The sequence below is a fragment of the Parathielavia appendiculata genome (genome assembly GCF_033297405.1).
Source record: "Parathielavia appendiculata strain CBS 731.68 unplaced genomic scaffold N657scaffold_47, whole genome shotgun sequence".
Classification (NCBI taxonomy): domain Eukaryota; kingdom Fungi; phylum Ascomycota; class Sordariomycetes; order Sordariales; family Chaetomiaceae; genus Parathielavia; species Parathielavia appendiculata.
Genome location: NW_026944266.1, coordinates 63,123 through 87,561, shown reverse-complemented (window position 1 = coordinate 87,561; position 24,439 = coordinate 63,123). Strand labels below are relative to the sequence as shown.

The 24,439-nt window shown below is 58.3% G+C and overlaps 14 protein-coding genes across 14 annotated transcripts; 9 read left to right on the top strand and 5 right to left on the bottom strand.

Annotated features, from left to right (window-relative positions):
- Window positions 1–719: 719 nt before the first annotated feature.
- Window positions 720–2,326, top strand: N657DRAFT_651329 (class I glutamine amidotransferase-like protein). Its single transcript, XM_062794147.1, has 2 exons — window positions 720–1,421; window positions 1,479–2,326. The coding sequence occupies exons 1-2, from the start codon at window positions 1,044–1,046 to the stop codon at window positions 1,866–1,868; spliced, it is 768 nt and encodes a 255-aa protein (XP_062642197.1). The 5' UTR covers window positions 720–1,043; the 3' UTR covers window positions 1,869–2,326.
- N657DRAFT_583687 (ribosomal protein S7e) lies at window positions 2,153–3,097 on the bottom strand (the record flags this gene model as incomplete). The annotated part of the gene is made up of 3 exons (XM_062789692.1): window positions 2,153–2,519; window positions 2,571–2,653; window positions 2,933–3,097. The coding sequence occupies 3 exons, from the start codon at window positions 3,095–3,097 to the stop codon at window positions 2,153–2,155; spliced, it is 615 nt and encodes a 204-aa protein (XP_062642196.1).
- A 285-nt stretch (window positions 3,098–3,382) lies between these two features.
- Window positions 3,383–3,895, top strand: N657DRAFT_685264 (uncharacterized protein; the record flags this gene model as incomplete). Its single annotated transcript, XM_062796761.1, has 1 exon — window positions 3,383–3,895. One exon carries the CDS (start codon window positions 3,383–3,385, stop codon window positions 3,893–3,895), a length of 513 nt encoding a protein of 170 aa, XP_062642195.1.
- Window positions 3,896–4,644: 749 nt separating this feature from the next.
- N657DRAFT_714083 (GroES-like protein) lies at window positions 4,645–6,070 on the top strand (the record flags this gene model as incomplete). Its single annotated transcript, XM_062797460.1, has 3 exons — window positions 4,645–5,083; window positions 5,137–5,365; window positions 5,422–6,070. The coding sequence occupies exons 1-3, from the start codon at window positions 4,879–4,881 to the stop codon at window positions 6,068–6,070; spliced, it is 1,083 nt and encodes a 360-aa protein (XP_062642194.1). The 5' UTR covers window positions 4,645–4,878.
- A 146-nt stretch (window positions 6,071–6,216) lies between these two features.
- On the bottom strand, window positions 6,217–8,145 carry N657DRAFT_667206 (uncharacterized protein; the record flags this gene model as incomplete). The annotated part of the gene is made up of 2 exons (XM_062795378.1): window positions 7,766–8,145; window positions 6,217–7,711 (listed from the first exon to the last, which is right to left on the bottom strand). The coding sequence occupies exons 1-2, from the start codon at window positions 8,065–8,067 to the stop codon at window positions 6,217–6,219; spliced, it is 1,797 nt and encodes a 598-aa protein (XP_062642193.1). The 5' UTR covers window positions 8,068–8,145.
- A 192-nt stretch (window positions 8,146–8,337) lies between these two features.
- On the bottom strand, window positions 8,338–9,610 carry N657DRAFT_651327 (uncharacterized protein). Its single transcript, XM_062794146.1, has 3 exons — window positions 8,778–9,610; window positions 8,638–8,719; window positions 8,338–8,583 (listed from the first exon to the last, which is right to left on the bottom strand). The coding sequence occupies exons 1-3, from the start codon at window positions 9,208–9,210 to the stop codon at window positions 8,484–8,486; spliced, it is 615 nt and encodes a 204-aa protein (XP_062642192.1). The 5' UTR covers window positions 9,211–9,610; the 3' UTR covers window positions 8,338–8,483.
- Window positions 8,928–9,847, top strand: N657DRAFT_374084 (uncharacterized protein). Its single transcript, XM_062787065.1, has one exon. It carries the CDS (start codon window positions 9,242–9,244, stop codon window positions 9,728–9,730), a length of 489 nt encoding a protein of 162 aa, XP_062642191.1. The 5' UTR covers window positions 8,928–9,241; the 3' UTR covers window positions 9,731–9,847.
- On the bottom strand, window positions 9,603–10,545 carry N657DRAFT_651326 (bola-like protein). Its single transcript, XM_062794145.1, has one exon. It carries the CDS (start codon window positions 10,308–10,310, stop codon window positions 9,924–9,926), a length of 387 nt encoding a protein of 128 aa, XP_062642190.1. The 5' UTR covers window positions 10,311–10,545; the 3' UTR covers window positions 9,603–9,923.
- A 1,950-nt stretch (window positions 10,546–12,495) lies between these two features.
- Window positions 12,496–15,309, top strand: N657DRAFT_685259 (subtilisin-like protein; the record flags this gene model as incomplete). The annotated part of the gene is made up of 3 exons (XM_062796760.1): window positions 12,496–12,612; window positions 12,657–13,004; window positions 13,063–15,309. The coding sequence occupies 3 exons, from the start codon at window positions 12,496–12,498 to the stop codon at window positions 15,307–15,309; spliced, it is 2,712 nt and encodes a 903-aa protein (XP_062642189.1).
- A 170-nt stretch (window positions 15,310–15,479) lies between these two features.
- N657DRAFT_373957 (uncharacterized protein) lies at window positions 15,480–16,144 on the top strand. Its single transcript, XM_062787064.1, has one exon. It carries the CDS (start codon window positions 15,651–15,653, stop codon window positions 16,041–16,043), a length of 393 nt encoding a protein of 130 aa, XP_062642188.1. The 5' UTR covers window positions 15,480–15,650; the 3' UTR covers window positions 16,044–16,144.
- Window positions 16,145–16,863: 719 nt separating this feature from the next.
- N657DRAFT_628515 (uncharacterized protein) lies at window positions 16,864–18,115 on the top strand. The gene is made up of 3 exons (XM_062790848.1): window positions 16,864–17,436; window positions 17,487–17,726; window positions 17,791–18,115. Exons 1-3 carry the CDS (start codon window positions 17,064–17,066, stop codon window positions 18,015–18,017), a joined length of 840 nt encoding a protein of 279 aa, XP_062642187.1. The 5' UTR covers window positions 16,864–17,063; the 3' UTR covers window positions 18,018–18,115.
- Window positions 18,116–18,287: 172 nt separating this feature from the next.
- Window positions 18,288–19,085, top strand: N657DRAFT_651322 (uncharacterized protein). The gene is made up of 2 exons (XM_062794144.1): window positions 18,288–18,562; window positions 18,621–19,085. Exon 2 carries the CDS (start codon window positions 18,642–18,644, stop codon window positions 18,882–18,884), a length of 243 nt encoding a protein of 80 aa, XP_062642186.1. The 5' UTR covers window positions 18,288–18,562; window positions 18,621–18,641; the 3' UTR covers window positions 18,885–19,085.
- A 935-nt stretch (window positions 19,086–20,020) lies between these two features.
- Window positions 20,021–20,681, bottom strand: N657DRAFT_545880 (uncharacterized protein; the record flags this gene model as incomplete). Its single annotated transcript, XM_062787855.1, has 2 exons — window positions 20,021–20,209; window positions 20,271–20,681. Coding segments are annotated over 2 exons (600 nt in total), but the record flags the coding sequence as incomplete, so codon positions are not given.
- Window positions 20,682–22,136: 1,455 nt separating this feature from the next.
- N657DRAFT_583725 (uncharacterized protein) lies at window positions 22,137–24,043 on the top strand (the record flags this gene model as incomplete). The annotated part of the gene is made up of 2 exons (XM_062789695.1): window positions 22,137–22,273; window positions 22,324–24,043. The coding sequence occupies 2 exons, from the start codon at window positions 22,137–22,139 to the stop codon at window positions 24,041–24,043; spliced, it is 1,857 nt and encodes a 618-aa protein (XP_062642184.1).
- Window positions 24,044–24,439: the final 396 nt, after the last annotated feature.

Below are 24,439 nucleotides of genomic sequence, written 5' to 3'. Positions count from 1 at the left end.
CGCAGCAAAGTGCGCGGGCGTGCAGTCGGCGTAGTTAGATAAGGTTTTCTCAGAGCTTTCGAAAGGCGCCGGTTTTGAAGACTTTTAGGAGAGATATAGTATACGGCCTGGATTGTGAACGAGCTTTTGGGAGGCGGTAATAACGCGGCAAGAAAGAAGCTGAACACCAGCTCCGATGCTTCGAGGTCCGAGTCGAGCTGGAAAATATCGGCGACAGTCGGTCACATGGATTGGCCCGGTATTGTGCGTATTTACGAGGTGTGTGCTATTGAGTGACCTGGGAGTTCGTTCCTAGCCCTACGGTGACTGACCATCCAGCTAAAGTCTCAATCGTGAGGGAGAACGGATGTGGTGGGCAAATGGGATACGCCGATTAAGTACGGGTACCTTAGGTATACGGCTGTATGCCGTTCAACTTGGGTTGCTTTGAAAATCGGGTCGTTGGAGGCATTGGAAAATTAGTGTCCATGAGACCATGTTGTAACGGTATGATTATCGTACTCACTTTCGGTTCTCGAGTCAAGAGTTGAAGCATCGATGAAACGTGAACATTGATGGATTTCTCACAACGAGATCGTTTCTTCAAACGACCTGGAGTTGAACGTGGAATCTCGGCTGTGTTAGGATAGCCAATAGGATGAACTTCCGGCTCGGGACCCGGATTCGAACCCACTTGAAATGCTGGGGCTGTTCAGGTCTCCAAGGTCACAGTTGAGTTCCTGTTAAAAACAATGTAACTCACTTGATATCCGAGTCGCTGGTGCTGCCGGCTATGAGCTACCAAGCTGGCAATCATGAAACAATGATGTCTTTTGTCCCAGCCGGTACTGCTGATCTCGCAACACCGTTCCGGATGATGTCATTAGCTCGGGGCCATTGGTGCTCCACACCCGCGTCGTGACACCTGAAGCGAGACATCAGCTGACACCGGCAGCTACTTTGAGTAACTGGAAGCCGCCCAAGTCAGGTATAAATCCCAGAGACCGGGCACCTTACCGGCACCCCAACATGCCCATATCCGCCTTTCCCTCGGTTCATTCAACATGAGCCCGGCAGACGACAACGACAGGCCCCTGCGGATCGCTATCCTGCTCAACTCGTACCGCTCGCCCTTCATCGCCGAGATCCACGACTCGTACGTCCGCTCCATTGGCGCCGTAGCCCCGGATGCCGTGCTCTCCTTCTTCTACCCGGCCGAGAAGGCCGACGACTTCCCAGACCCGAGCGACTTTGACCTGATCGTCGTCGGCGGCAGCAACGCCGACCCGCGGAAAAAACACGAATGGATCCTGCGCGTGCACAAGTTCATCCTCGATGTAGTAGCTAACCACCCTCGCAAGAAGCTGTGTGGCATATGCTGGGGCCACCAAACCATTTCGATGCTGTTCGGTGCCGAGCTGGTGGATATGGAGACTCCCGAGGTAGGCCGGGAGCGCTAATGGACTTGGTGCAAAACAGCCCGGCTAACTCGTCTGCAGCTCGGTGTGACCGAAGCAAAGCTGACACCGGCCGGCTGCCGCTTCTTTGCGAGGCAGAGCGGGGACGGGGTCGTCCTGTTGCAACAGCACCACCGCCGAGCGGTCGGGACCCCCCCAAGAGGCTTCTCCGAGTTACTCGTCGGCAACCAATGCTTCTTAAGCCACAACAACACGATCTTGACGTTCCAGGGGCACCCAGAAAAGGATGCCCGTTGCGCCAGGCTGAGGATAAGGGACGCCACACGGTGGTTTGGCCTGGAAGGGGACGACAAGGCGGCTCTGGCGTACATCGAGCAAGCCATGGAAAGACCGCACGATGGCGCTGAGATCTGGCGGAGGGTGCTGGACTGGGCACGCGAACAGCATCCGAGCCACGGGATTCGCTTGTGATCCGAGTCAGAAGAAAAGTCAAACAGTCCAAGTTGAGTATGAAGCGCCAAATATTAGGCAGAAGAGCAGCGTGTCAGGAATACCCCTCCAAAGCCACAGGGATTCACGAGCGGCGTCAGGCAGATTGGCTTGTATTGTGATGTGCTGAAATATCAAGCTTGCATTGAAAACAAGCTAGCTGAACGCCGTCCCTTTTGGATGCCCGTGCATCAGACCCGAACCCGAATACCAAACCCAAATCTGTCCTCGGTGCGCCAGCCTACAAACAAGCCATCTCCTCACGCCTAATAATCAGCGGCGCTGGTCTGGGGGAACTCGAAGACGACGCCGCGGCCGGTCAGGCGGCGGTAGACCTCCGAGTAGGTGTCGAGCCTGTAGTCGACACCGCCACGCTCCTTCTCGTCGAGGATGACCTTAAGAGTCTTGGAGCCGTCCTCCTTGGTGCGGAGGCGCTTGCCAACAATCTCGACGGGGTAGACGAGGTCGGTCAGGATGGCATCGTGCACGGCGGTGAGGGTGCGCGAGCGGGGGCGCTTCTGCTTGAGGGTATTACGCGAGCGGCTGGAGCGCTTGGGGCGCGGGAGGATGCGGCGCGAGGCCAGAATCAGAACGTGGCGGTCGGAGAACTTCTTCTCCAGCTCACGGGTCAGGCTGCAGCCGTTGTTAGCAACAGGTCATTGTTTCCGGAAAAATCATGCTTACCGCTGCTGAACCCGGTGGAAGCCCTGCAGCGAAGGGACGGGGACAAAGATGACAATAGCCTTCTTGCCGTGGCCGACTTCGATCTGTAGCAGATCCAAGTCAGCATGCGAGCTCCAGGATGACAGTGCAATCCTTGGACCGCTCCCGTCCTATTCCGCCTGCTGTATGGGTTTTTGATGTTATGGCCTGAGGGCAGAGCAAGCTGGCGCTGCTTACGCCCGCCTTTCCATGTGCGATCAAATTTCCAATGCGGCGACGCCCAATGCGCGGCGATGTCTAAATCGCGCCCGCAAATCGGCGGAACAGGAGTCGGATGCGGTTCGGACGTAGCAGGTGCGGTTGCTTCACGAGCGGATTCTCACCTCACGGGCCGAGACGAACTGCAGAGGCCGGAGGGCGACCTTGAGGTCGGCAGTGTTGGTCTCGAGGTCGTACAGAGCGCCGGCGATGGCCTGCTCGAGCTCAGAGGGGTTCTGGCGGCTCGGGCTGTTGGCCGCGATCTTGTTGAGGGACGGCGAGGAGCTCATATTGGCGGTTGTCGACGGTACCGGGTTGAAGATCTCGAGTCGATACCAAGAGGTTGAATGTCTGCGGAAAATTTAGGTCGGGCTGAATTGGAGCTTAGGGTTTGCAGCCCTCAGCTTTGGTGTGTCCGGCTGAAAGGGCAGGCGGTGTGAACGGCGGAACGCGACGCAAGGGACCCATGTTCGTCTGGTCAATTGACTGCTGACATCCGGTCTTTCTTTCTCCGAGTCTGCGAAGGTGCACCGAACACGCAGGCAGTCAAATTCTCTCCCGACTCTTATCAAACCATGGCCACTACCAAGCAGACGGCCTCTGACAGTCCGGCAGCGGCTAAGATCTCGGGCTTCGCGCTCCCTCTGACGTACCGACTCTTTTTCCTGCTCATCGAACCCCTTGCGACACTGGCGGGCGCCTACTACGCCTTCTTCGACCAGCAGACCTACCTCGATCTCACTCATGCCGCCTCTGCTCCTTCGCCCGTTCCGCTGGGCACCTCAATCGCCATGTCGCAGCTGGCCAACCTCTACTTTGCGTTTGCTCTCAGTGAGGCACTCATTCTGCGGTCGACTTCTGACCTGCGCGTCTGGAAGGTCATGCTCTTCTGTTTGCTTATCGCAGACTTCGGCCACCTCTACACTGTCAGAGTGCTGGGGGCCAGGATCTACTGGTGCGTCTTCGAGTGGAATGCCATCGACTGGGGCAACATTGGCTATGTGTATTTCGCGGCATCGATGCGGATTGCCTTTCTGGCAGGTGTTGGACTCGACCGCAAAGGCAAGCAACAGAAGAAAGCTGCTTGAACGGCGGTCGCCGAAGGCAGCACTTTTGAGTGCCAGGCCATACGGCAGGCGCTGGACTCGGCTTTATTGGAGCGACCATGATCAACCGACGCTTACTTGTTCTCGTTTTCTCGCGGAGTCCTTAGTCTCATCCACGGTCGTCTTTCCGTGGCCCCTATTCCCATGGCGCATCTCTTGTTCACTCCGGCACACTTCGTACCTCCGTACTGTTGCCTTTATCTTCAGCTTCTAAGCTCCAAGGGCTTGATGACACACTTACGCCTGGAGCTATACAGCCTCCCGCGGGCAATGAGTCCTGGCACGCTGTCAGCAAGGGGCACAATGATCGGTCGGACTCTGGACTGCGAAGAATGGTCATTCCCGTTCTCCTTGCGTTAGTACTTGCCAAGCCCACCTGGCTCGAGCGAAGCGGGTCGTACAGGTTGTGCGACTTCTAGCACTCGGCCCTCTCCAAACCACAATGCCATTGCAAACAAACGGTCAGCCTCCCACCCAGGCACTCCGATCTCATCGATTCGATTCCATGCATGTCGAGCTAAATGTCGGTTCGACAGTACTGTCCCACGCCTTGCAGTTCCCATCCACAGCGCTGGGACCAGATGCTGGCAAGCGCTCTGATTTGTGGGAAAATCTCGGCTCATGCCTGAATGCACATCTCTGCCCTGGCCCCTTGGCGGGGCATGGCGGGGTTGGCGGATAAGGAGAACCATCATCATCAGCCTTTGGTTGAGGCGGTTCTTTTACGGCGGGAACCACGCCTGGGAGAATCTGCCCAGTCAGACGATTCCTGGATAATATCACGATGCTCCAGTCGTCCGCCCGTGCATGTGGGGAGAGCCCCTCCCAACGTTGGGGGTTGCATCCTTAAAACGGGGGGTGCTTCCGCTCTTCGTTTCTGAGTGAATTGTGAAGCTTGACCGTCCTCTTGCCCTCTCATCCCCCTCAATTCCGGCACCAGTATCTCGATCTGTACGCTGCTCACCATGCCGTACCCCGACAAGTTCACCGGCTTCCAGGTCAACGGGCCTGAAACCTGGCTCGACTTCCACAAGAACGAGTTCCAACCCAAGCCATTTGGCGACTATGACGTCGACATCAAGGTCGAGTGCTGCGGTGTCTGCGCCAGCGATGTCCACACCATCAGCGGTGGTTGGGGCAAGCAGCACTACCCCCTGGCTGTTGGGCACGGTAGGGCTCAGTCCTTCCTCTCCAGCGTAACTCGGACCGCTGACAGGGTGCAGAAATCGTTGGAACGGCCATTCGTGTTGGACCCAAGGTGACCTTGATCAAGGAAGGCCAGCGTGTGGGTGTTGGCGCGCAAAGTTACTCCTGCCTGGACTGCCGTCAATGCAAGAACGACAACGAGACATATTGCAGGAAGCAATTGGACACTTATGGCGCCGTTTGGCCAGATACCGGCATCGTCTCGCAGGGCGGCTACTCGTCCCATGTGCGGACACATGAGCATTGGTTCGTGGCCCGCTCACCGATGCCCTGAGGTCCGCCCTTTGCTGACTACTTCCTAGGGTCTTCCCCATCCCCGACGCCCTTCCCAGCACTGTGGCGGCCCCGATGCTCTGCGCCGGCCTGACCGCGTACTCGCCTCTCGTGCGCAACGGCTGCGGCCCCGGCAAGAAGGTCGGCATCGTGGGCTTGGGCGGCATCGGCCACCTGGGCGTGATGTTTGCGAAGGCGCTCGGGGCCGAGGTCTGGGTGATCAGCCGGACGCACGCCAAGGAGGAGGATGCGCGCAAGCTGGGCGCCGACGGGTTCCTGGCGACGGCCGACAAGGGCTGGAACGAGCCGCACGTCATGACGTTCGACCTGATCGTCAACACGGCCAGCAGCTTTGACGGGTTCGACCTCAACGCCTACCTGAGCCTGCTCGATGTGCATGCCAAGTGGGTCAGCGTCGGCCTCCCCGAAGACGACGGCATCAAGGTCCGCAACCAGACCTTCTTGACCAACGGCTGCTTCTTTGGCAGCTCGCATCTCGGGAGCAGGAAGGAGGTGCTCGCCATGCTTCAGCTGGCGGCAGACAAGGGGATCAGGACGTGGGTGGAGGAAATACCCATCAGCAAGGAGAACCTGGCGACCGCGCTGCAGAGGGTGCACAAGAACGATATCAGGTATCGGTTCTGCTTGACCAACTATCAGGACCAGTTTGGGGCGTAAAAGGCAGCACCGGTAATGTGTAACACTGTACTTTATCCGTGTCGCAGCACAAGCCTCTATGAAATAGCCAAATCATCTCTGCAATCCCTGGGTATCAGATTGGCTCTTCCGGCCCAACACAGTAACTGCCAATACTCCAGGTTTCCTTAGTGCCTGATCCGCCCGAGCCCCAGCACGCACCAGTACGCCAGCTCCCGCTTCTCCCTCGCTTCCTTGTCCCTGCCGACAACCGCCCCAACCTCGTCCCCCACGGCCTCGGCCTCCCACTCGACGCGCACAAACATGGGTATCTCCAAGAGGTCCTCGTCCTCCCTCAGCCGCTGCTCTTCCGTTCCGTGCTCTAGCCTCAGCCATGCCGGCACCACCTCGACGACAATGCTCACCCAGTTCCTGCCCCGCTCCCAAATCTTGCCCACCTCTAGCTGGTTATTGTTATTACTGACGTTACCCCCCTCCTCGCCCTTGTGCCGGCGCCTCTCTCTCTCTCTCTCCCTGTCGCGAAGCTCGCCGGCGCCGCTCGGATCCTTGAGTGCCTCGTCCCACACGTCCGTGTTCGCGTCAATCTCGAACTCGGGGCACAGCACCGTCACCTTGCTCGCAAACCGGCCGGGCGTCTTGGCCGGCGCGCCGAGTGTTACTTTGATGCTCTCGAAGATGGGGTTCGTGAAGGTGAGCAGGTAGTGTGCCGGTTTGAGGGGTTCGAGCAGCGCACCAGGGATCCCGGCGCTGCCTGAAGCGGACGTGCCGCTGCCGCTGGAAAGGGAAAGCGGGCGGATGGCGATGCTCGGGATGTAGCTGCCTGCCACGAGGCGGATGCGGAAGCGCGTGGTCTGGACCTTGGCCTCGGGCTTGCTGATGATGTGCCGGCAGACGGGGCAGCGTTTGGACCGTTTGGTGCGGAGGAGATAGGGGATCGGGCGGAGTTCGGAGACGAAGCGGCTGCGGCCGTGGAGGTGCGCTTCGCCGAAATTCGGGGGCTGGTCCGAGAGTCGTGAGGTCGACGCGGTGCCGTCGTGGCCCTCGGAGTGCAGCTGCGCGATGGCGGCCGACTCGTCGAGGTCGGCCAGCTGCAAGCCTTCGTCGACTTCGAGGGCTTCGCGGATGGCGCCCACGCGTAATTTTGCCTTTTTGTCGTGCAGGCTGCCACCCGTGTAAATGCTCATGATGCGGGAGAGCGAGGTGGGAGAGGAGAAGCCGAGGTCGCTCAGCGCGGCGAGTCCACCGTCCGAAGCGTTTGGGTCGGCGAGCTGGCTCTGGTAGAACGATTTGAGGTTTGCGAACTGTGTCTCCAGGTCCAGCTTCTCGTCACTGCCAGAGCGGCCGTCGCCCTGTTCTGTTGCTGCTGAAGAGCGGTATGACGGGTCCCTACGCCGTTCCTTGCGCTCCTTTGCAGTTAGTCTCGCCGTACCCCCATTTCGTAACTTCGACAGCTGGGCGTGTATGCCATTTGGCTTGTCGAACTTGATGCCGACTTCGGTCGAGCTCCAGTTGCAATAGGAGCAGGTCAGGGCGTAGGGGCCCGATTGTGGTGCGGCGGTGTTGTCTGGAGCAGCCAGCAGGCTCGGGTCGGGTTTGGTCTCGACGCTCGTTACGGCGAGGGGGCCGATGCATATTGGGCATTGGAAGCAGCTGCGGGTGCATCTGAAGGCAGATTGTCAGCGAAACGAAAGGGCCAAACGCTGCGGAGTGGCCGACCTGTTTCCCTCGCTCTTCAGGTTGCTGCTGGGCACCTCAAACAGGCAGTTGGGGCAGTAGTACGTGACAATCTCCTCTGCCACGCAGCGGGGACACCGAATTTGGTGGCAGTCTTCGCAGTACAGCAGATATTCGAGCGGGTAGAGGCTGTAATTCGACCGCGGGGCGCGGGGATCGAAAGTGCGGTCGTCGTCGTCGTCAGCCCCATCAGCCCTCGATGAGTTTGTGTCCGACGACCGCCCGAGGGTCGAGGAATCCGAGCAGGGACATTGGATATATGTGTATGGAGTGATGGCAGCCATGGTGACGCCATACCATGAATTGGGAATGTTGGTCGAGGATGCCGCAGAAGATGCAAGCGCGACGCGCTTGACCAGATTCGACGCGACAGACACTCTGCCGACCCTAACCCTTTCTATATAACAAATTTCGGACGGCGAGGAACAAGCTTTGAAATCGTCTTCAAGTGAAGTGAATCCAATATCAAGCCATGTCTCAGAAGGACCTCACAGATGCGCCGGATTGCCATGAAACCAGATATCGGCTTTCCAACACAACCCAGCATAGTTCGACCGTCTTCCATTCCAGCGTTTTCAACTGCCCCAGCCGTCCGGTGTGAAGCACATTCAGGGAGCTTAAGGTGTATCTCAACCCAGCTTTGCACGGTCGCTAAGGATTCCTTTGTATCACCGCTGCCGAACCCCGAGCTTCCCAACCCTCACTGACCCTTTAAGTGCGACTGTGTGGTCAGGCCATCAACAATTTCTGACCCCATGCCGTAGATCATGAAGACCAATGGAACGACAATCCAGGCACCGCTGTACACGCTTAGCACAAGAGATCTTCCAAAGCAAAGGGAGGGGAGGACCTACTTGGGGACAATCCACAACCAGAAAAGCGTCCAGGGGTCATTCTGACCAATGTTATCGAATCCGGAGCAGTACTCAAGAACCCCTGACCAGTCAGCCCAAGTATCCAAGTCAGGACAAGAGGACGCCAGGGACAAACTCACAGTACAGCACCGTCTTGCTTACCGTCATAACAGCCGCGCTAAACCCCAGCAAAAGCGTCCATGCCCCAACCCTCCCGCCAACAGCCCTCCGCTCCCCGCGCGCCCCGGGCTGCCCATACCAGTACCACATGCCCAGATAACCGAGATACAGCACCGTCTCGACCAGGTTCATCAGGCTCTGGGCGGCAGCAAACGGGTTGCGCAGATGCCACTGCTTGAAGCCGTACATGTGGTCGACCTCGCCGTAAAGCGCGTACGGCACCCACAGTGGCCAGTGCAGCGACCCGCCGGGCATGGTGTGTGGCCGCAGCAGCATGTAGGCCGTGTCCCAGGCGACGAGGGGCAACGAGACGGCCATCCAGAGGAGAATGGGGGTGGACGGTGTGTGCGACCAGCCCGAGACGGCGGCGGAGTAGCTTTTTGATGGTGCCATACCGCTGGATAATAGGGCTGTAAGGGAGGTGATGGGTCAACGAGCAAAACAGCGTCGATGTGAAACAGAGCTGGGAGAGCACCGGTTTTGTAGCACAGCTCTCGGGTGCTCACGCCGGCTGGTGTGTTACCGGTACATGCGGCCCCGATTCCCGAAGCCAGGCCATTGGCTGACCCAGGTCGATTGGCCTTGGCAGCTGCGACGAATCACGCCAAAAGGTCCTTACTTCGACCTCACGTGTCAGAAGCGCAGATCTGGATGCTCCGCTCCAATGTCAGGAGAGAGGAACAAACGTGCCCGCCGGCCCGCCACCGCGTGGAGTGAAGGCGGGGTGGAGGCGGGGTCTACAGATTCAGAGAGGTTAAGGCAGCGGGAGATGTGTGAAAATGTCGCGCTGAAGTCAGAACGGGCTGTTGCAGGTACGAATTGGCCAACGGGAACTGAGCTGGGTTGGGTGTCCGGCCCCTTGAGTGTAAGACACGTTGCACCGGGCGACAAACATGGCGGCCGGTTTCCATAGAGCGCTCAACGGTTCCTGTCGCAAAGTAGGGTACGGTGTAGTTGAGGCTGACGCACGACAGGTTGCCGAGGAGTATGTCCTTCGCCTTGCAAGACGTTGCCCATATGAGCAACAACATCCCCTCCGCTCTACCGACGCCAAACGCCTTCCCAATGCCACATGGAACCGGAGACCCCTAAGCCGAATTTCCAATCTATGGCACCCTCGTCTTCAGCTGCACACCGTGCCACTCCTTCATGAGGTCCCCGAGCGCGGCATTGACGAGACGCTGCTGCTTGAGCATGTTCAGGCCGCGAAACTTCTCGGAGCTGACTTCGATGCCGTACATAGACCCACAGCCTCCTGAAATATCCTGCACCACCAGCTCTGTAGGCGCGAACTCGGCTACCAGCCTGTCCCAGACCTGCGATTCGCCTTCTGAAAGGTAGGCTGGCTTTTCGGGTGCGCCGGCGGTGGGATGGGTTGATTCTTGCGGTTGCGCGGCGACCGACGACGCGGGTGCCGATGTGGAAAAGAGCCTGCTGCGGGCTGCTGCGGGAAGGTTGGGGGGTGGATTGCGAAAGTGTAGTATTTGTGACATTGTAGACTGCAGTCTTGGGCCGGCTACGCAACTCAATCGTCTCTGGGACACTTGAAAAAGTCTTTGGACAGGATGGCCATGGGGCCTGAAAGGGCCTCTCGCGCGCAGGCACGCTCGGCAAATCATTGTCGGCAGATTGTGGTCTCGGCTCGAGAATTCTGTTGCAGTCCAAGTCAACAACTTGCGTGAGGTCTGCCCTTCGTAGATTCTTACACAGTGGAACGGTCGGTTTCTCTCGTCTGCTGGCTGGTGTTGAGCTTCGAGCTAACTTGCGAGTCGTCAAACGCTCGATGCAGCTCTTGCCAAGTGCCTTGCCAGCCAAAGTCGGCTCGTGCAGGTTTACAATGCAATCAGCCGGCCGTTGATTGGTGCTTTTGACGCCACTCTCTGGGGATTGCCCCACTTTCCAGCCCGGCACTGCCGCACCGGCAATGCATTGGAACCGCCAACTCCCGTTTCTTTTCATCCAGCTTTTAAAAAGCTCTGGGGCTTAGCGGTCTCATTTTCCAACAGAAAGATGTTTGCGAATCTAAGCTATTCATGAGAGCTTGATCGTTTGCTCAAAAGTCGTGGAACTCGAGCCATGCGATTCGTTCAGCTGGATCATCGCCGGGCCGCTTGATGCAGCCCACTTAAGTCACTCCGGTCACCCCTCGTACGATGGGACCTGCAACCTTTCTAAGCTTCATGCTGCTCGTGGACCAGGCGTGGTGCCACAAGCAACCCCCCAAATATTCTACACAATGCATGCATCCCCATCCAGAATGTCAACGGAGTGCCGCGCCGGAACGATGCAGCCTGCTTCCACGAGGACGGCCGGCAGCGGCAACAGCAGGACGACAATCTATCTGCAGCGGCTGGAAAATAACCATCCAAGTGCTTTGGCGTCGGCACATGCGCGGTTTCTTCGGAGGCTCACAGCACCCGTTCCCCATCACAGTCGGGCTGCTGAAGCGTTGTACAATACAGCATCAGGCCTGCCAGCTTCAGCATGCACCGTATTTGGTTCTGCGTCCTCTTCGACCATTCTGGCCTTGCCGCCGCTGTTTGCGAACCGCTGTCACCCTAACCCCAGAGCATGACAAGCAAGAGGAATTCTCGAGTTGCATATCCGAATAGATGCACTCAAGTACCTGCATCGGCTGATGTTGATGGCTGAGAGTTGAGGGGCACCGCAGAGCTCAGCCAGGAAGGTGACATTTCCTGCGGGGACAAGCGCAGGAATCGTCTGCAAGGCACACGAACGGGAGAAACTGCTTCAGCTTGTTTGTCTCCTTCCAAGTCCGCAATCGCTGTAAGCCCTCTCGAATGACAAATTCGCCTCATCTCGCCATGTCGGACATCGGCAGTCGATCGCATTGACCCAACAAAGCTCACTTGGCGGAGCCTCCTTGGCTCGCGAACGACAAGGATGCCGCTAGCCACTTGCCTGATCCGGCATCGAAACACCGCGAACGCTCATGGATCATGGAGACGTCGATAGGCGATGGGATGCTGAGCATGGCGGCCCGATCGATTCAAGATTCGGCGCGCTCTCCGGCTCCGGCGGGAGCAGACAAGCATCAGAATTGCTGGTCCTTCGCGAACATCGTGACATGGGTTCGATGTGCCATGGAAGCCAAGCCCAGTGTAATGCCGATCAGCCATGCGCATGCTCCCTCGCCAACTGAGACAAGCACATCATGTCGGTAGCACTGCATTGTTTCTCCGCCCAACACGCAGCTGCTGTTCCAAGACAAGTCCCGTGGGCCACAGTTACACAAATTAAACCAACGCTTGGCGCCAGATCTCATGCCCTATTGAGGTCGCATTCCACGGTTGCGACATGGCCGACCTGCCTTCTCGAGCAAATCGGCTCCGGGGCAATCTGCCTCACTTTGGTCCAAGAGGGCCGCCAATTGCATCGGTGATAAGACTTTGGGTAAATTCGGCCGCGACCTGCCTTGAGGTGCTGACGCGCGCGGGAGTGAGACACCCCCCTGAACCTTCCGTCGTCCCGCTCACAACCATGGCTACATATAACACCCCCATGGCGCCAGTTCGACCTTGCACCAGTTACTGGACGAGGCGTGGGTTTGCAGTCGTTGTCGAGTGCCATTCCTCCCTCGCCAGCTGCGCAGCCTCCGGTTGCTCGCTCCCCCCTTGTGCCGCCCTCACTCCGCGGGGATCACAGTAGAACAGCGCCATGGTCCGGCTAGACTTGGCCGCCGTGCTCCTGGCCGTCACGGCCGTTGCGGGGGCCATCGCCAACACGCCCTCCACCGTCCCGGGCGCCTACATTGTCGAGTATGAGGAGGATCAGGTGAGTCAACCCGCCGCTGTCGTCAAATCCTGCTAACTCGTCAGGATTCGAATGAACTCGTGAACAACCTCGAAGGCAAAGCCTCACTCCGAAAGGACCTGCGCTTCAAGCTCTTCAAGGGTGCATCCATCCAGTTCGAGGACACCAAGAATGCCGAAATGATGGCCGCCGAGGTGGCCGCGATGCCCAAGGTCAAGGCCGTCTACCCGGTCCGGCGCTATCCTGTGCCGCACCACATCGTGCATTCCACAGGCGATGCCGTCCAGGCGGTTCTGTCCAAGCGGCAGGAGGGGAACGACACGTTCTCGACGCACCTAATGACACAGGTGAACAAGTTCAAGGACGCCGGCATCACTGGCAAGGGCATCAAGATTGCCGTTATCGACACCGGCGTAGGTCAGCCTCATGGCGCGTTCCGGCGCATATTGTGCATTCTATTGACAGAACCAGATCGACTATCTCCACCCAGCTCTTGGCGGCTGTTTCGGTGATGCCTGCTTGGTCTCTTACGGCACGGACCTGGTCGGGGATGCCTTCAATGGCGCCAATACGCCCACGCCTGACCCCGATCCGCTCGACAACTGCAATGGCCACGGCACGCACGTCGCAGGGATCATTGCGGCACAGGCAAACAACCCGTACGGCATCCTCGGCGCCGCCAGTGACGTTACTCTGGGGGCGTACCGCGTGTTTGGATGCACCGGCGACGTCGGCAACGACATCCTAATTGCTGCCTACAACATGGCCTACGAGGCTGGCAGCGACATCATCACTGCTTCGATCGGCGGGCCTTCGGGTTGGAGCGAGGATCCCTGGGCTGCCGTTGTGTCGCGCATTGTCGAGGAAGGCGTCCCGTGCGTGGTCTCGGCTGGCAACGACGGCGACGTGGGCATCTTTTACGCGGCTACCGCCGCCAACGGCCGGAAGGTCACCGCCATCGCGTCTGTGGACAACACCATCACGGCCACGCTGCTCAGCAACGCCTCCTACACGATTAACGACACCGAAGAAGCCTTCGGCTTCACGGCCGGCGAGCCGGGGTCTTGGGACGGCGTCAGCCTTCCCCTCTGGGCTGTCAACTTCGACACGACTGATCCGGCAAACGGATGCGAGCCCTACCCCGACATGACTCCGGATCTCTCTGGAAAGATCGTGCTGGTCCGCCGTGGCTCTTGCACCTTTGTGCAGAAGGTGGCCAACGCCGTTGCCAAGGGCGCCAAGTACGTCATGTTCTACAACAACGCTGGCGGAACAGTGGCCGTGTCGGCATCCGTAGAGGGCGTCGAGGGCGTGGCCATGGTGACGGCCGCGCAGGGCGAGTCCTGGATCGCGGCGCTCAAGGCCGGATCTGAGGTAGTGCTGAACATGGTGGACCCTTTGAAGGCCGGCAAGTTCATCACCTACGCCAATAACACAGCCTCCGGTGGGTTCCTGAGTGACTACACCAGCTGGGGCCCCACGTTTGAGGTAGACGTGAAGCCTCAGATTGCGGCGCCCGGCGGCCTGATCCTGTCGACGTACCCCCGTGCTCTCGGCGCCTACGCCGTGCTTTCTGGGACATCAATGGCTTGCCCTCTGGCAGCTGGCGTTTATGCATTGCTCATGAACGTCCGTGGCACCAAGGACCCCAAGACGCTCGAGAATCTACTGTCGGGTACAGCACATCCGAACGTGTTTCGGGTGGAGGGAGAGTCTTTGCCTTTCCTTGCCCCCGTTCCGCAGCAGGGCGCCGGCTTGATCCAAGCCTGGGATGCCGCCCACGCCACTACGCTGCTGAGCGTGTCGAGCCTGTCGTTCAACGACACGGACAACTTCAACCCGGTTCAGAACTTTAGCATCTCCAACACGGGCAAAATAGCCATCACGTACAAGCTGAGCCATGTTGGTGCCGCCATGGTGTACACGTTCCGCGACGGGAGCATCACTCCGACGGAGTTCCCCGGCGATCTGACGGGCGACTTTGCATCGCTGTCCTTCTCTCCCAGCGAGTTCACGATCGACGCCGGCCACCGCAAGATTGTCACCGTCACAGCGACACCGCCCAAGGGAGTTGACACAAAGCGCCTGCCAGTCTACTCTGGCTACATCGCCATCAACGGCACCGACGGGTCGGCCTTGTCCCTTCCGTATCTCGGTGTGGCGGGCAGCATGCACTCTGCTGTGGTGCTCGGCGCCGACGGCGCAAAGCTCAGCCGCGCCAGCGACGACAACAACACCCCAGTGCCCGCCAACGTTACCTTTGTCCTCCCACCCCCTGGCTTTGCCAACGATACATCCTACCGCAACCAGACGGAGCAGCCCAAGCTGGTCACGGAGCTGTCCATGGGCTCAGCCCTGCTCCGCGTGGATGTCGTGCCCATGAGCAAGTGCACCACCGTGGCGCAGAACGCGAGCACCAACATGTTCGGGACCAAGTCGATCGGCATGCCCGAGGGCATGCCTTCATTCTGGAATGCCCGCGGAACGCTCGAGTACAGATGGGACGGCAAGATGGCGGACGGGACGTACGCGCCGCCGGGACTGTACAAGTTTTCCGTCAGGGCGCTGCGCATCTTTGGGGATGCGGAGAAGGCGAGCGAGTACGACCCGGCCGAGACGGTCAATTTCAGGATCAAGTACTTGCCCGCTCCGTCGACGAAGCTGAGGAGGGAAAGGGGGAAGGACAAGGAGGAGGGATGCGAGGAGGGGAAGAGGTAGGCGGCGTCCGTCGGGAGTAGGGGCATTTGATGAACGTAATCTACTGATGTATACAAGTTGATACATGTGCACCTGAGTTCTGCCACGATGACTGCTCATGGCCTGCAGAGGCTGCTGTGGCTCTTCAGAGCCATGGCTTCAGACGAAGCCATGTGAGCTGGGTGAGATGACTCCACCAACGGAATGAGCCGCACAGGGTGAAATGGCACCCACAACAACAAAGGGGGCAGAGCCGCCAACTCTGACAATGCCCAGTGGTGATCGACAACATCCGCTCAGCCGTCCCACCTCACTGGAGTCGTTGGGCGCCGTGTTGGTTGTTTCCTCTGTGGGGAGCTGAAATGCCGACTCGCCGACCGGGAAGAACCCTGTGCATTCAGGAACAAAGAAACCGCCGGCATTTCAGTCCGGACCCAAGCGGATGGGGCCGGCTCCACGATGTTGGAGAGAGGCTATTGACGGCGTGTTTCCGGCTTTCTCGCTCCATCTCGCTCGGGACTTGGATCATTGATGTGAAACAAAGTTGCTTGGCTGGACCAACTCACACAGCTCGGGACCAAATATCGACGAGATTACTGGGCCTTGGGTATCAGGCGTCTGCGTTGGGAGTTGTCAGTGCAATCGTACGTTGGGGCTCTGCTTCTGGTGACGTCGGCCCTCAGCCGCATGCAAGGGGAAGACGCGCATGTGCTTCCCGACACAGTCGGTCCCAGGATTCGGGGCGTCGATCATGATAGGAACAGGCAAATGATGGCACCCTTTCTAACGTTAGTACCTCATGGCCAAGGGTAAGGTTGCATTGGCCTGGTGCGTTTCATCTAGCCAACAACACGAGGGAGGTTTGGCCTGGCCAGGAGTGATACCTAAAGTTGCCATGGCTGACCCTAGCGCGAGCAATCTTGGACCCTACTGTAATTGCAAGCGCCACAACTGTACCTACCCCTCACGTCTATCCGAATGTAGTGTGTACTCCGTGCACACAAAACCGACTAGGCTTGGGGCTCCGCTACGACTGGGCCTGGCCATGATCGACAAGCGGCTTCTCAGCGAACATCCGGCAGAGTACATCCCTGACGTCGGCCGCTTTCGCCCAGAGGCTGGTGCTCTCCCTGTTTGCGAGCTGGACGCTGCAGGTGATAACAGGTTCACAAAAGGTTTCTCAAGAAAAAAAATAAAAATCAAAAATAATAATGATAAAAAGTAAGGGAGTGCTCGAATTGGCTTGACCTCCCTTCCCAATCCAGAGATATCAAGCACCGCCGGACCGTTGCCGAGGTTAACGGTGTAAGCCCAGATTTCCTGATCGAGACCTAGGGTTGGCGATCTGCGCCAGGGCTGTGGAGCTTGGCAGAGGCTATTGGGATCAGCGACCAACACCATGCTGAGAAGGAGGAAGAGATCCTGGGTCGCCCTTGGACGCAATGACACTGTTAGGTCTGCGCGTCGTGGGAAGCTCCGCCGCGGCACATGCACGCCGGGCCCGGGCTCGTGGATGGCGACTGGAGTCGGTGGACTTCGCTCATCCCCTTCAATGTCATGGACTCATGGACAGTAGGGTACTACTGCCCAAAAGGTCAAAGACGCCTGCGAGTGATGTGTATTAATACCCAGATCTCCTTTCTCCCACCAACTCTCTCTCTCAACACCAGCTTCAACGGGTCTTACACTCACTTACACCCACCCACCTCAATACATACTCACCAGACCTCAGTCACTCTTTCAGACTTTGATTTTATTACAACTCCACCTTCACCATGAAGTTCTTCGGCACCGCCCTCGCCGCCCTCGCGGTTGGCTCCGCCATGGCCGCCCCGGCCATTGATTCACGTCACTACACGCCGAGTGCCAGCTCCTCGACTCCGGCTTCGGCTACGCCATCCCCTTGCGCATGCGGCGACAAGCCCGGCGTCGGCCTGCCCAGCATCAGCTCGAGCCAAATCGTCCACGGCACCGGCCTTCCCGTGCCCCTGCCGGGCAAAGGTGTGCCGGTGACGCTGCCGGGCAAGGGCACCCCCGGCGGCAAGCCCAACTCCGAAAACAACGAGGCTGTCATTGTCGTTGTCAAGACCGTTGTTGAGACTGTCGTCGAGGTCGAGGCCAAGGTCAAGGCGAACCTGGAATTGATCGGTACGTCCTTTTCGCGTGTGAATATCAGACTTCTACTGACGATCAAACAGCCAAGATCGTGGCCGCGGCCGAGGTTGATGCCCAGGCTCTCCTCAAGGTCATCGTTGCCCTCAAGGCCGACCTCAAGATCCTCCTCGACGACTGCGTTCCCCAGCTCGACGGTCTTGTTCTCGATGCCGAGGACCTGGTCGAGGCCGATCTCAAGGTTGTCCTGGACCTCATCGTCCGCGTCCAGGCGCTCGTTGCCGAGGTCGAGGTCTGCCTGAAGGCGCTGGTGGTCCTTAAAGCCGGTGAGTTACCAGACTACAGCCTGCTTTGAATAGCCTGAAAATCAAAGGTTAACTGCTTCTTCAGAAATCCTCGCTGTCGTCGGCGTCGAGCTCAAGGCCTGCCTCGACATCATCCTCAGCATCGCCACGCCGATCGTCAACTTCTGCCTGGCCATCGTCGCCAGTCTTAAGGTCAACGTCGTGCTCAAGGCTGTCGTCCTGCAGATCACCGACTGCGCCCACAAGTTGACGAGCACCTGCATCAGCATCAACGGCCTGCTCGGCCCCGTCTTCGTGCTCCTGCACTTATAAGGGGCTGGGTTCAGGACCGCCGCTGTGCCGTTTGGCACCGTGGATGGCATAAAAGGAGCGTTTGTATGCTTCGATGTACCTAGTTAATATGTAATATCAATTTCGGGCCGCGGGGCCGCGGATTGCTTCCGGTTCCTCTGCAGCTTGAATCCACGAATCACAAGTTAACGCAGCGGGAAGGCCGCTGAAAAAAACAGCGGCGACCTTCCGGTGACAATGCAGTTGAGCAGTCGAACGATGTGCCGCCTGATGTCTGCTGTGTTTGGCGGCATGGTACGGTGAGGCTGCCTCTTAGATCCTAGTCTCCTGATTCTGGGTGGCCCAGTCATGGCCATTTCGGCAGCCCTGGGCATCGTCAGCTAGCAGACTACCTTAGGTATGGCGCCACCGGACGTCCAGGGATTAGGGAACATAAATAGGTGCATTTTCTGGTTTGTGTTGCTGTCGTCGAACAGACACGATCAAACAGCATGAACCAAGCCCTGATTAGCGGCAACATTGCAAGCATCACGACAAACCCGCACGTGCGGGTTGCCCTGGCTAAGGTACGCTGCCTTCTGTCAGCAATCCCAAGGCTCACAAACACCGCTCATGTTCAGACAGGCTACCTACACTTAACTTCAAATGGAGGACGAAGGGTACTATCACATGATGCTACACGACATGGAGAGACTCGAGCGGATTCACCACCATGTTGAGGTCCCTGACACGGCGTCAGCTCGACCGCAGCGAGTGCAGCCATACAGCCCCCGGATATCCGGCTTGTGGGCATCTTTGGATGGCGCCGTCAAGGGAGGCCTTGAGCGGTTCCATCTCTCACGGGCATGGCACGAGCGAAAGAGTGACAGAACGATTGACAGTTCTTAAGTGCGAGTCGTGCGATGACACATGAACGCAATGGCGGTTTGGCCTAGATGAGAAAGAGGAGCAGAAAGGGGAAAGGAGAAGAGACGGGGGGGAATGAATACGATTCCGTGCCTTCCTTTTCTTGGCATGGCTTGAGCCGACACTCCTTCCCATCATCAGACTTACGGTACTTGACATCACCCGCAAAGTACTACAGGAAGTCGCGAGTTGCTTCTGTTTGGTTGTAAAGCAAATCTCCCACAATCACTCACTCACTGGGGTGGTTGCAACGATCGTTGCCTGCCCATTTGAAGTCCACGGTTCAACAACGTGAAATCGCAATCGATTTCGGCCTTCGAACACCAGCGCCGGAGGCCCGGAAGGGTACGATAGGGCTGAGTGCCGCTGACACAGGTTTGAAGTCATAGACAGCATCTCCTCATCATACCTGTGCAATAGAGTCTGGACACTCAGCCTCCGTTGACGACAACTTTTCTGCATGGTTGTTCGTGACAAAAGGCTGAACCCACCCACCATTTTCCTGTCGTTCATCATTTCCCTCCTCCCCGCCCTTTCACGCTCTCTCTCACAACCTGGCCCGCTCCTTCTGCACCGAGCCCCAGTCCCATTTCATGAAAATATTGATTATCTGATTGTTCGACAAATGGCAGATGAGATTTCCAGTGGGAAAGCACTCGAGCGGCCCGTTTGAGGGTGGAGCTTGAATGAATCACTTGAGGGAGTGGTTGTGGGCGATGACGCGGGCGTTTCCGGCGGCCAACCCCACCTGCAGCGAGCCGGCCGGCCCAGTTCCAGGGCTTCCGTGACTCAGGCCTTCATCTTGCCGATAGGGCTGTTTGCGGCTGCTGCGATGCCGACCTAGTTCATACACGACCGTGTGAGGACCATAATAGTAGTACAACGACTGGCAGCTGCCGGACCCCGCGCCCAATACAGTCTGGTTTGCCAGACCGACCGCCCTCGGACCTCGTTGATGCTCGCCCCAGGGCTCCGACGAAGAAACTGAACTCAACACCTGCCATAGCTACACCCGGCACAGCTCACAACAGAGCGGCGCCCACCAACAGCATCACGGCGGCAACCCCAAGACTCCCAATGGGCAGGCTGCTACCGCGGACAAGTAACGAATGCGCCGAGCTTGGAGAGGTGGAGGCTGACGGGGCACCGGAGCTAGAGGATGACGGGGAAGGAGCGGTTGATGACGACGCGTCGCCCACGAGGGCGGAAAGGGTGGGATCACTAGTGAAGCTCAGGCTCACGGAGCTCCCGTTCTGGCAATTGGACGGGGCCTTGTTGGCACCCTCGACAAAGTTGACGGCGGCACACTTTTGATCGACACGGTCAGCAGGAAATGAAACCGAGGGTAGGCGTCAATGGGGGGCTTACCTGGAACAGAAGCCCGTCCGGAGCGGCGCAGGCAATGCCGATGATGCCCTTCTTGCCGACCCACTCCTTCGGAGCCGTGACGGACGGCTCGCAGAAATTGCCGCGGCCGCTCTGGGTAACGATGGGGAACAGCTGGGTCCAGTTGCCGCCAGCGCGCTCGTCCAGCGTGGCGCGGATCAGCCAGTTCGCTTGGGCATGGCCCAACAGCAATCCTACCGCGTCGCCGTCGACGTGGAAGTCGGTTGCCGTGTTCTTGGAGAGGTCGGCAACGCCACCGCCGCAGGGCGCGTTGGCTTCGAGGTTCTCGTTGAAGCTGTCGCCCTCGAGCGATGTGGGCTGGATCAGCTCGAAGTGGGCTTGTGCTGTGGCGGAGAGCAGCGCCGCGATCAGGAGTGAGCGTACTGGTGCCATCCTGGAAGATTTAAAGTTTCCGGGTTAGAGTCGGATGGGCGGCGGAAGAGTGGCGCAGGATGTTGAACTTGTTGGTCTGACGGCTTGGTCTCCCGTGTGGTTGATGTATTTCGTGTTTGGTGTCGCGAGTGTCCGGTAGAAGCAGGTGGGTGGGATGGACGAGACTTCGAAGTCGACGAAATGCATCGGCCGGGGAACCATCAGACGCAGGGGGCCACAGCTTATAAGTCGATGCCAGATCGCCTTGCCTGTTGGGGACATGTAAGTACTTGCACAGGTACAGTACAATACAAATCCTTTGTGCACGACGATGCAACGTCGGCCATGGCGGATTCATGGCCCAGAAACCCGATCCTGGGGTTCTACACGTGTACAGCTGCCTCGCCCCATGGCTGTCGATCTCCAAGGGCCGAGTTCCGGTTTGCATCATAAATTCCATGCTCAAACCGTTGACAACTGTACATCTCATGCGAAGTCATGAGGCCACTGAGATGAGCCAATTCCACGGTGACGGAACCATCAAGGTGCTGGCCAAGATTTGAGGGGTGGTGCCGGATTTCTCCACTTGACCCCACAAACCCGCTTTGAAGAAAAGCCAAGCTTTCCAGCCGAGACCAGGGGGCTGAAGAGTCTGAAATGCAACGACATTGCAGAACCGATGCATACTGCCTAGTTTGCCAATAAACAGTATTCCAAACTTCACTTTCTTACCAAACGCCTGGTATTGTCGAGTTCAAGTCAGATGAACAGGAAGCGGCGCCATGGCGTCGGAGTTCTGTGGGTGTGGGAGGGCAAGCGACCGACAAGGCGCTAACCGCATTCGGCATCCGTTCCTGTGAGCGAGCGGGTTTGAGCAAGTTCGAATGTCACCAACCACTCAGAAGTCAGAAACAGCCCTCGCCTCCAACCTGCTCGCAAACGGATCAACAATGACAACGTGCGACGGGCTCGATGCTCTTGTTTCTCGAACTCCGAAACCTGTGTGGAAAATCTGGCACGGGCTCGGGCTGACTTGTTGCTCTCATAAGTGCATACGGAGCACCCTGACCGGCGATTGAGTAATGGCCCCCACACCCCAGCTTCTACGTACATATCATAGCGCTTCTGCCGGTCAGCGCGATGATCTTCTCGCCGCAATCCCCATAGCAGCGGACGGCTTCGCTGGTCGACCTCGTCTTACTGGTTTTTCACCGCACGGAAATTGATCACCTGACGATCCTGTATCACCGTCCCAAAACAACAGCTGTAGTTGTCGCACTCCACATCCAGTAAAGGCCGGAGAATGACCTGGCGCTCACCACAGAGGGCGGCGAGTTGAGACCGCGCGAACCCGACGAACCGACTTCTCGAACAAGTGACCTGCATCAGGATCTGCGACGAAGAGCCCGAGCCTGCTCCTCGAAAGTTTGCTTTCTGCGAGCCGCCGGGTTGCGGACACGCGACCCAACCTCCAACATGGACCACTCACACGGGATGAGCGGGTTCTCTGCCGTCAACACAGATTTGGCTCGCCGATACTGGTACACCATCGCCGGTTTCGTAGGAGCTCTGGTGCTGGTCCGGGCGGTCAACTTTTACAAATCGCAGCGACGGTCAGTTTGTTGTCCTGCGCCGTCAGTGACCTCTTACTAACAACGTCCAGCCTGCGAAGAAGGGCCGCAAGTTCGATCAAGTGTCCGACAAAACCCAGTAACCAATTTTTGGAGTTATGGGCTACCTTGACCGCCGTCGTTCGCGAGGCCAGCGCGCCCCAATTGTACATCCGCCTCCGTGGCTTCTCCTGGCTCACGCCCCCGCCTCTGGGCCGCATCATCGCTCTGCTGGTCTACTGGATCGTCATCATCTACATGATGACGACCGACGTCGTCATCAAGGACGCGTTCTTCTGGGAGCGCATCGGCTACCGCAACGCCTGGGTCACCATCACGCAGGTGCCGCTCCTCTACCTGCTGGCGTCCAAATGCAGCATCATCGGCTTTCTGGTAGGAACCAGCCACGAGCGACTCAATTGGCTGCACCGCTGGGTCAGCCGCACCGTCTTCGTGACAGCTTCTGTCCACGGCTGGCATTTTTACACGGACTGGGCGCGCGCCGACTTTGTCGAGTACCAGCTCAAAATGCAGCCCTCCATCAAGTACGGCTTTGGAGCGTGGGCGATCCTGCTGTGGACCATGGTGTCGGGGCTCGTGCCATTTCGGCGGATGTCCTACGAGCTGTTTGTTCTACAGCACCTCCTCAGCGCCATCATCTTTCTCTGGCTAATCTACATCCACGTTCCCAGCAGCGCCGTGTACAACGTATGGTTTGCTATTGCGGCGCTCTGTTTTGACCGCGCCTGCCGGATGGCCCTGCTCCTCTGGCAGAACATCAAGCTGTTCCCCGACAAGTCTAGGTGTAAAGGGGGCCAGAGGATCGGCCACCAGGCGCAGCTGAAGGCTGTGGGCGACTCGATCACCGTGATGACGGTCAAGGATGTGCATTTCAAGTGGCGGGCGGGCCAGCACCTCTACCTCTGGGTTCCCCGGATCGGCGTGGCGGAGGCCCACCCCTACACGATTGCCTGCGCCCACCAGCTGCCCGACACATGCATCTGCAACAGCATCCAGCTTGTCGTGCGCAAGCACGGCGGCTTCTCCAGGCGTCTGCACGACTTCGCCGCCAAGGCCGGGAGGAAAGACCACGTGACCGTCTTCGTGTCCGGGCCGTATGGGTCGCCACCTCGGTGGGATATCTACGAGACCATCATCCTGATATCGGCATCAACCGGAGCCTCGTTCACACTGCCCATCTTGGAGAGCCTGCTGCAGGCGAGGAAAACGAACTGTGTTAAGCGGATCGATTTCCTCCTCGCGGCAAAGCAAGGAGATGAGATCGACTTTTACGTCTCGCGCCTTCATGAGCTGATTGATCGCGCTAAGGAGGTTGGTATCGAATTGGGAGTGCATATTGCCGTCACCCAGGGCCCTGCCGTGTTTGCAAAGGGCTCGGGCAATGTTCCTACAGTGGGGGCCGTGTCCGCTTCGTCGTCTGCCACCAATCTGGGAAAGCAGGCGGACGAGAAAATTACGGAAACGCAACCCGCGGATATCGAGCAGGCTGCCCCTGTGGCGCGGAAGCGAGCGAGCGACGCAGCGAGCGCTGATTCTCACGTGCTCTACTCAGCTGTCCGGCCAGATGTGGACGGCTTCATCCGGGGTCCGGTCGAGGCGACGGGCGGGGAGACCAGCGTGGTCGTCTGTGGCGGGCCGTCGCTGGTGTCGAGGGTGAGGAACTGCGTGGCTGCGCTGTCGGACGAGAGGGCGGTGCATAAAGGGACGGGCGCGCAGGGGATACATTTGTATGCTGAAGAGTACAGTTTCTAATTGCATCTTGTTTTCGGTGATTCTTCATGCATACTCAGGACCCAGGTAATGAGCATCCTCGAATCAGGGGCAGCAGGGTCGGCCAAGTGGTATGCCAAGCAAACCGTCCTCACCTCGGTCATCGTGGCCGCTGGCCCAGCTGTCGGGGTAGGGTTGGCTCCTGACCCACTAGCCCAGTGGGCCGCCCTGAATTTTTAGTTGGTGTTTCGGAGTCAACAAGCATGTGTCATTAAACCTTCTAACAATCCTCTCGAGCTGCCCCTCCATGAGACCTTGCTCAGCAGCAACACCTCACTTTTTCTCTTTTCTTCGGACATCCTTTCTTTCTGCCAGGCTGTTCACTAGGACTCGACGTCTTCGATTTGTTCCCCACTTCGACACACGCTCTACGCCCGT

Bases quoted from the DNA above. Each gene is read 5' to 3' on its own strand.
- N657DRAFT_651329 (XM_062794147.1), top strand. From the start codon at position 1,044: ATGAGCCCGGCAGACGACAACGACAGGCCCCTGCGGATCGCTATCCTG. The intron at 1,422-1,478 runs GTAGGCCGGGAG...ACTCGTCTGCAG, and splicing joins TGGATATGGAGACTCCCGAG to CTCGGTGTGACCGAAGCAAA.
- N657DRAFT_651327 (XM_062794146.1), bottom strand. From the start codon at position 9,210: ATGGCACCATCAAAAAGCTACTCCGCCGCCGTCTCGGGCTGGTCGCAC. The intron at 8,720-8,777 runs GTGAGTTTGTCC...CTGACTGGTCAG, and splicing joins AAGCAAGACGGTGCTGTACT to GGGTTCTTGAGTACTGCTCC. The intron at 8,584-8,637 runs GTAGGTCCTCCC...AAGCGTGTACAG, and splicing joins TGGTTGTGGATTGTCCCCAA to CGGTGCCTGGATTGTCGTTC.
- N657DRAFT_374084 (XM_062787065.1), top strand. From the start codon at position 9,242: ATGGGTCAACGAGCAAAACAGCGTCGATGTGAAACAGAGCTGGGAGAG.
- N657DRAFT_651326 (XM_062794145.1), bottom strand. From the start codon at position 10,310: ATGTCACAAATACTACACTTTCGCAATCCACCCCCCAACCTTCCCGCA.
- N657DRAFT_373957 (XM_062787064.1), top strand. From the start codon at position 15,651: ATGCCGACTCGCCGACCGGGAAGAACCCTGTGCATTCAGGAACAAAGA.
- N657DRAFT_628515 (XM_062790848.1), top strand. From the start codon at position 17,064: ATGAAGTTCTTCGGCACCGCCCTCGCCGCCCTCGCGGTTGGCTCCGCC. The intron at 17,437-17,486 runs GTACGTCCTTTT...ACGATCAAACAG, and splicing joins GGCGAACCTGGAATTGATCG to CCAAGATCGTGGCCGCGGCC. The intron at 17,727-17,790 runs GTGAGTTACCAG...CTGCTTCTTCAG, and splicing joins GCTGGTGGTCCTTAAAGCCG to AAATCCTCGCTGTCGTCGGC.
- N657DRAFT_651322 (XM_062794144.1), top strand. From the start codon at position 18,642: ATGGAGGACGAAGGGTACTATCACATGATGCTACACGACATGGAGAGA.